This window comes from Chiloscyllium plagiosum, unplaced genomic scaffold (genome assembly GCF_037043375.1).
Source record: "Chiloscyllium plagiosum isolate Xiang-an unplaced genomic scaffold, Cpla_swu_hap1 HiC_scaffold_18, whole genome shotgun sequence".
Taxonomy (NCBI): Eukaryota; Metazoa; Chordata; class Chondrichthyes; order Orectolobiformes; family Hemiscylliidae; genus Chiloscyllium; species Chiloscyllium plagiosum.
The window spans coordinates 40,132,293-40,140,871 of record NW_028270156.1 but is presented as its reverse complement, the minus strand read 5'-3'; the positions used below and the strand labels follow the sequence as shown (position 1 = coordinate 40,140,871).

General features: G+C 41.0%; 1 protein-coding gene across 2 annotated transcripts in view; it reads left to right on the top strand.

Annotated features, from left to right (window-relative positions):
* Positions 1-5,048: 5,048 nt before the first annotated feature.
* The window catches only part of pde3b (phosphodiesterase 3B), a 253,356-nt gene continuing 249,825 nt past the window's right edge, over positions 5,049-8,579 (top strand). Inside the window, exon 1 of one of the 2 annotated variants that reach the window (XM_087996527.1) lies at positions 5,049-6,181. In XM_087996527.1, coding sequence (XP_087852653.1) covers positions 5,303-6,181 — 879 coding nt within the window. In that variant the 5' untranslated portion in view covers positions 5,049-5,302. The remainder of the gene's footprint in view (positions 6,182-8,579) is intronic. The other variant, XM_087996528.1, reaches the window with a different exon arrangement.

Here is an 8,579-nt window from a genome sequence, read left to right as displayed (position 1 = left end):
TTAGCTTTAAAGGTTTAAAATCAAACTAACTTGGTGATACCAGCATTCAAAGGATACGAAACGCATTTAATATCGAGTTTAATATTTAATATATACGTAAATAATTGATAATAGTTTCGGATACTGAACTTTTAATTAAAATAATGCGATAGTTGAGTACCCCTTTGCCTCAAACTGCTGCGTTGTGTGGAAATTTCATGTATCCTCGCTGGCAGTTGGTGTCTTACTGGTTTAGCCCACTCTATGCTTTCTCTTGAGTGTAAGATCCAGCCTGGACGAATTCAGAAGTATCGTAAGGGGGTGGAAATTGTACAGGGAAGAAGCCGCGGTTCATGTAAGAGTCCTCTGAGAATATGGTAAAGCTGAGGACGCCTCGGAGTAGGGCAGCCGAAAGCACAACTAAGCAAATGACTGCGCGGGAACTTAGCGAATTGTCAAAAAACGGTGCCCACAAAAGATTCGTTACTCAGTAGGATAGACTGACATTTCAGTAACTGCAAACGTGAATCCCACATTGTGTGCTATTTCGCTGGTTCCACACTATAAGGTATCAAGAGGGTGCAGAAAGGACACGGGTGAGATATAGCAGTTTTGGAAGAGAGAATGGGAGTACCTGAAGATAGGGAACTACAGCGTGCCTGAAGCCCAAGCAGAGTAAAGTAGTTGGGTGATTTACAGTTTAGTGTTCAAAAAGTCGGAAGTGGATCTTATTCATAAGATGTTCATAGGTCGTGACAGGATATTGGGGAGAAACTGGTCAAAAACGAGTTTCAGGCTACAGCATTGGGAAATTTGAGGGAAGTTTGGCTTGGTGGATAGGGGAAGGGGAAGAATAGCAAGCAAAGGCAGAGGAGGAGCTATGGATCACCACACTTTCGAGTCTAATCTCCAGCATCTGCAGTCCTCACTCTCTGATAGTGATATTGATATTTAGCCTACCGATTTAGCTTTAAATATACAACATACTTTTTGCATATTTGCAACCTGCATGAAGGCTAAATGCTTTGCATCGTCGCAAAAATTCTGTAGTCTATGGAGGATTTCTAGGCAGTTTACCATGAGGGTAGCGAAATGGTGGATGCTCCACAAAATAAATCTATCGCAACCAATTGAGGGGCTGTCGCGATGCTAATTCAGTACCAGTCACCCATACCTCCCCCCATCGTAATGGACGTTCTCAGTCTCTTGACATCACTCCGGCAACACTAGCGACGTACCCAGCAGAATGTTGGGACCATAAATTATTAATAGTGCAGGATTTATAACAATAAATGGCGAATTCAGGAAATGTTTAGGCAATAAAAACAGAAAATGCAGAAAATACTCATCAGATCAGGCAGCATTTAATATTCCAGGACAGTGACCTTCCTTCAGAACTCAGAAAGGTCGCGGAAATGTTAAACAAAGTGGTGTCAGCAGAAAAGGCGGTGGCCTCGAGCAATTTGGTGTGACAGTCTTTTTGAGGTCATTAGCGGTAATTTAGAAGGACTGGAAACTTATAAAAATGAAATTGACAACTGAAGTCTTCGGTAAAAATGGGTTAAAATCTGCAGAGATCGGCACAGCATTTAACCGCTCTGGTCTTCAAAGTTAGCAAATATTAACTGACACTTTCACTTTTTTTTCGCACTACCTTGTAACTATTTTGGTAATAAGGAGAAACATTACAGGGATCCATTTGTAAATTATCAGTCAATACAGCAACTGATAAAAGGCACTCCTTCCTTGGTCAAAATATTCAGGTTTTGTCAAAAGTTTAAAGTCAAAACGCTAAGTACAACAAGTATGCGGAAAAATACAAATAAGTAGTGATATCCCATCCCTTGGACTGGCAATTCGTAAAATACATTATCGTAGTCGAGGTAAAGCGAGATCAGGCCGCATAGGAAGTAAAATTAGGAGACCCGCTTCATGTGGAGGAAAAGTCTCCATAAGGTAAATGCAGTGCAAGCAAATCTGCTGGTCAAAATACTTTAGTGGAAAGACATTGTACAAATTTTTGTCGGTTTCGTTTTGGGATCAATTTGTCGATGCGCACTTGATAGCTCTTATGGTAACGCCAAATTGTTCAATAAACTTGTGCTATGTATAAACAGTAGTCCAAAGTCGTTTATTGAGCGTTCCTCAACCTGGTAACGTTTGATTACAGAACTTCTCGCCCTCCACCATCAATTTTGTATAAAAATATGCTTCCAGACATACTGCTTTTAATTTCAATTTATTCCAAAAAGTCTTGTCTAAGTTTCAAGTTCGTTTTTCTGAAGATGTTGCTTTCGTTTTCTGCTGAGATCCATTCGGTTGTGTTTCGCGTAAACATTAAAATGTTCCTATTGAATTTGGAGATTTGCTTATCATCCACTGGAGTAGATTTTCTCCAGTGATCATCATTCTGTACCGAACATATTATATTCTTCCGAGGCTCATGGCAATTTTTTTCAACATTGATAATATTTGGTAACTCAAATTAATAGCTCGAGGAAGCTGGACATGTGCAGCGTTTCCTCCTACCATATGATCTGCGCAATCAAGTGGTATTTGTAACTCAACAATCGAACCCATAGCATTCATTTTATGGCAGCTCTTTGAAACACCTGTTAATTTAGGCCGACCTCAGCCTCTCACGATACTGAACGCTGTTCTCTGCTTTAGTGCGATTTGTACGCGAAAGAGAAAGTCAATCACAGTCCTGTAGTAGACGGTACACTTATTACCTTGAATTCCATCAGTTGATTACCTTTGGTGGGATGAGAGAATCATTGTTTAGAGTGTGTTGCTGGAAATGAATAGCAGGTCAGGCAGCATCCAAGGAGCAGGAAAATCAACGTTTCGGGCCGGAGCCCTTCAGCAGGAGATGAGAGAATCATTGGCCTAGTGGTATTATCGCTGGAGCATGAATCTAGAGATTAAGGTAATGTTCTGTGAACCTAGGTTTAAATCCCACCATGGCAGATGGTAAATTCAATTCAAGAAATCTGAAATGTCTAGATTTGGAGATGCTGGTGTTGGGCTGGGATGTACAACGTTAAAAATCACACAACAGTAGGTTATTGTCAAAACCACCTGATGAAGGAGCAGTAGTCCGAAAGCTAGTGCGTCCAAATAAACCTGTTGGATTATAACCTGCTGTTGTGTGATTTTTAACTTTGAAATGTCTAGGTTCACAAAGGAAGAAACCTACCCTCCTTATTCTGGAGTGGCGACTTGTGATTCCAGACCCATACTCATTCTCTTGCTGATATCTAAAATTGCCCAAGATTGGAAAATATTATGATATCTGTAAAATTAATATATATGTTAATTGGAAACGACAATATTAGTGTCTGCTACTGTGGGACTTTCTTGGACAGATTACAAAATGTTTTAAGACAACAACTTGATTGCAGACATCTTATAGTAAGTATATTAAAGGTGACTTGACCATTTAAAAAACCGATATTTCTCTGAATCAGAAACCCCACTGATGAAATAATTGACGAAAATGATTAGTAGTTTCTTGGAAACATAGTTTTCAAGCTTGTAAACAACAAAATGTCCTTTAGCTTTTTTTAAAAAATGATTTTTTTTCGTTGCTTTCTTATTGCACTACTTTTATTGCTGATGACGTACATGTGCAGGATTTACCTAAAAGGTTTTACAGAAATTGCGGCACCAGTTCAAAATTATGATTAATGAGATAACATCTGATGTATTCTTTGAAATATATCTAAATTGCACTTGATAAAATTTATTTCACTCTCAACGACAACGTCTGCAGCGGGTACTTTCTACAAAACCACAATGTACATGTTCGCCACAGTGCATTGTGCGTGAACACATTGAAAGTCAGTTTCCCTTTGCAACTTTCTGATTGCAAACAAGATATTAAAAAAGTGTGGTTAAAAAAAGAATCAACCGCACCCCCTGACGTGTGTACCCTTCTGTACAATCTTAATCAGTTGAATACAAAATGCAGGGTGCCATTTGTGTCTAATGCCGGGGGAAGCTCAGCATTGTTTCAGGGATAAACTATGACTGGAAGTCCGCCTGTCCTAAAAGCTGTACCTACATAAAAAATGTTTTAATCAAACGTTGTAGAGATGCTACTACCGTAAACATATCAAAAGGAGATGGCACTTTAAGCCAGGCCTCCCAGTAAACTGCCGTCCTGCTCCTTATCTTGCTAATGCGACCAGTTCGTGTTTCTAAATTGCTGTTTGCGAGACTGCGGAGCAGGGCTGCAATTTTTAACGGAGCTGGGGGAAGCATGTCACAGGGCGCGGGGATGAGACAAACACACGCTCAACTCACACTGCAAAAGAGAAAATTTAAACCTGTTGGACTATAGTCAGGTGTTGTGCGATTTTTAACTTGGAAAATTGATTGCTATTCCGTGACTATCTTTCATACATACTCCATTCACTGTTATGATATGACCGCTTGAAGGGCGCTATATCAATGGAAGTCAGCCCGTTGTTCCGTGCTCTTAAAAAAGGAACGGTTTTTCTTTGAAACTGATGTCCTCGAAGCAAAACAATGAATTGCCATGGACTCTTTCCATCTGAAACTTTCCAATTGGAGTTCGGTCGGAGGTTAGCATCTTGAAATGTCAGACAAAGACGAGGCTCAGGATGAAAATATCGGATGTCAATATCGCAGCGGGCGGAGCAGGGCTGCAATTTTTAACGGAGCTGGGGGAAGCATGTCACAGGGCGCGGGGATGAGACAAACACACGCTCAACTCACACTGCAAAAGAGAAAATCAAATCAATACAATCAGTGGGAAGCCCGTCGCCTCTTTGGCTCCTGCGGACCGAGAGAGAAGACAACTGGCGCTGCCGAGGCTCGCGCACGCCGGGGGGGGGGGGGTTACGCACACGGCTCGCCCTGTCCACAGACGGTTGAACGCGAGGCGGGTCGGAGCGGGAAGGTGGTGGTAGTGACGCGCGCGCCTGGGCCGGGCGTGTTGGGCCGTGGGGGCGGCCGTTTGAAGCAAGAGGGAGGGGAGGGAGCTGCTGACGCGCACGCGAGAGCTCGTGCGGTGCTGTAGCAACAGAGGCTTCGCGGAGCCCAGGGAGTGGTGGGGGAGGGGGTCGCGAGCTCAGGTCGGCTTCAATGTGTTTATGTGCGTGTGTTGGTGCCTATGGGAGAGCGCAGTATGTGGCCTCTGTCTGTCCGATCACTCTTCGGCCAAAATGCTCGATCTCTGCCCTCGCCCTAGTGAAGTGAGCGAGTGATATCGGCGCGCAGAGCCCGGCAGCGGGTACAGATTGCCGAGTGCGTGTGCGGAATAACACACGAAAGAGGACGGGAAGAAAACTTAAACATGGCGTTGAGGGAGGAGGGGGATTCGGCGGCGCACAACAACACCAGCAACGCCAAGTGCCAGGAGGAGAACAGTCGCAACGGTTATGTGAAGAGCTGCGTCACCCCTTTGAAACAGGACGGCGGGTTTTCCATCTGCAGGTGGTGTAACTTGGAGAGACTTGGCTTGGTGCGTCCGAAACTTGCAGCCTTTTACCTCGGGGGCGGCTGCAGTGCCTTTGCAATCGTCGCGCTATCCATCCTGGCCAGGAGATGCCTGGACGCGCAGTTTCTTTCATCCTTGCTGCAGACTTTCCAGACGGCATGGGCGATCGCATTCCAGTCTGTTAGCCCTCTCTTTAGCATCTGCTGTGCCTTCTTTTGGTTGACATTTTATCTGAGGAAGAGCAAACGAGAAAGCAGCACGGCTTGGCTTCTGTCACTGCCTCCATGTTGCTACCTCGGAGATTTCTTGGTGGTGCAAGTTTTGCTTGGTGAGGACCAGCTGTATCTTTGCAGGTTGCTGGCTCCGGCCGTGGTGCTGGGTTGTGTGGGCTTGCTGACATTGCTCTCCACTTTGAAAGTGAAACAAAGCGTCCTGATCTTACTGTTCGCCGGCGTTCTTAGGTTGGCTTCCATCACCAGTTTGATCGCCCTCCCAACAGCTCTAAGACCCCTCTTGGCCTGTGGGGTCGGGATGGTGGGGGCTACCATTGCTGTATATTTTGATTACCTATTTCCGAAAGAAGCTCGTCGCAGGATAACCACTGAAGAAAAAATCCCAGTGATCAAACCGCGAAGGAGATCGAGTTGTGTTTCGTTGGGAGAAACATCAACCAACTATTATGGTGGGTGCAAGATGCCCAGGAGGACATCATTGCCTTGCATATCGAGAGAGCAGGTACGAATTGTTTAACTTCACATGTTATTTGTTTGTAAACCGCTTCGAAACTGGCATGCGTTTCTCCACCGTGCTTTGAAAATTTTTAAATGATACAGGTGCAAGTTCTGTAATAATTTCCCAAGCCAGACTGTAACGTACACGAAATCTTTATGCTTTTGTAGAACATTGTGTCCTTTAAAGAAGTGTCATACTAACATGCTTATGATAAGATTCATTGTGCTTACAATTGCAGTTCATTTAGTAGAGAGCCAAATGAAAACTTTTTCGCATGGTACATGAAATTTATTGGAAGAGCACAGTTATGTTCAGTATACGCACAAATAAAACTCAACATTCTTAAATAACGCTCAAGTTCTGACTCTAGTTGGCAAAGCACTTGACATTGCCTTCCTTTACGTATAAGATATATTTTGTTATTGTATTATGAAACAAAGCAGTGCAGTGTTGTCCAATGTATAATATATTTTGTTAGTTTACTGTTGGAAAGAATTTCTGTTAACAATTTAAATTTTTAGATCATAACTCAAAGCGACCCATACAAACTCCACAGAGCAGTTCTTAGTTCCATTCCTAAATTCCAGGTGGAAGCCTAAAGTTCGTAGCAAGTATGATTGATATGCAGAATTAAAAAGAAAAACCTGATCTCTGGTTGTTAGTTTATGAAGCTACCAAAGTTTCTCAATTTGAATTGAATTTAAAACTAGTATGCTTATGGATTGCTCTAATTTTGTGATTTGTAATTGCTATCACTTTCTAAATATGTTAAAATTATTTAAATGACTTTTCAAGATTAAAGCAGGTGGTAATGTCAAAGCCACACGTAAAGTCTTGATTCATCACTTAAAACCCAGGTAGGTGAACAACGTTTATAGGTTATATTTTGCTAAATGCACAGAAAGCATACATGGTACTGGTTTGTCAAAATGTGGGACACTTTTAACTGGGAATAATAAAAGCATTTTGAATCAATATGGATTGATAGATATTGAGCAGATGAATACGCTATAGAAATTTTGTTGTTGATAAAATGTATACCAACAAGTTATTTGCAATGTTTTTAAGTTGTGAAGGTATGATAATTCTTTGTAGGGGGAAAAAAATGATCAGTATTAAAATGTTTGGATCAGAGTTTTTTTCTCATTTATGCAAAAACTCAGTTAGTATTGATGTATATTTGTTGGGTATGGAATCAGTCTTAGAATATTTTGCCTTATGCTCAATTCTGGAAAAAAAATTAGCATTAGAGCTGGGTTATGTCAAGTAGTTTTGAGGAATTGGGAGAAATCAAGACTTCAGTTCAGATTTTTTCACAATGGAATTTAACCTTTGTATATCTTTTAAACTGTATTATTTCATGAGAACTTGCTCAGCAATGTAATACTGGATACTTATCAACATGAGTATTGACTGGATAGAAAGTGGTTAAAACTGTATTATCTCCGTTTACAAGATTGTGTGGTCATGGACGCATTCCTGGGCATTTGCTGACATTTTCACTTATTGGCCATTGTTTTCTATTTAATCTTCATTCCCAACTTAACTTTAAATATTATGTCCCTTTTGGTTTCCTCCCTCTTGTGTGTCCTGTATTCATTTTCACCATTATTATGAGCGAGCTTTCATTGTTTCAAAGCTGTTTCCCAAAGTACCTTCACCTTTTATAAGTTTGATGATCCATCATTGGCCAAATTTGCACTCTTCTTTTCTTGGTGGCATGCATTAATCATGTCTTGTGAAGAACCTTGTCATGTTTCTTTGTAAAGGTGATATAACATATGGAAGTTGTTGATCATCCTAAATTAGTGGATTAGTGAACCTCTCTAAGTTGCTGTCAATGTGAATAGTTTGTGCTTAGCTGTTTGAAAATACACAAGCAGTCTGACTGGTGAATTGCTGTTTTTATTTATTGTGGACATACGGCTTACACTCGGCACTGCCTTAATTTGGAAATTAAAGCAAATAACATAGCATGGAGAATTTTGTTTTTCACATATATTCTTGTGAAGTAAGACACATTTGGGAATTATGTATTAGAAGAGTGGAAATGTGCAAATAGCTGATTGAGGTGGCAGCTGCAAGCAGTCTAATGAAAGCCCCACTAACTGCTGACCAGCCAACCTGAATTACATTTTCAGGATAGGTTGACCTATCAATAATGACGACTGAGATTCTTATTGTTTGACTTGAAATAATCCTGAACGCCCATAAATATATTATGTAATATAGATACGGTGAGGATTACTTGGTCAAATGTGAATACTGACATCATCTTACTGAAGATTGATGATAGTCTTTGAATATATTAAATATTTGTGGAACATGAAAGTAACAGTACAGTAACATTTTGAAAATGTTCTGTAACAACGTTGTTACATTAGCTGATTAAATTATTTTA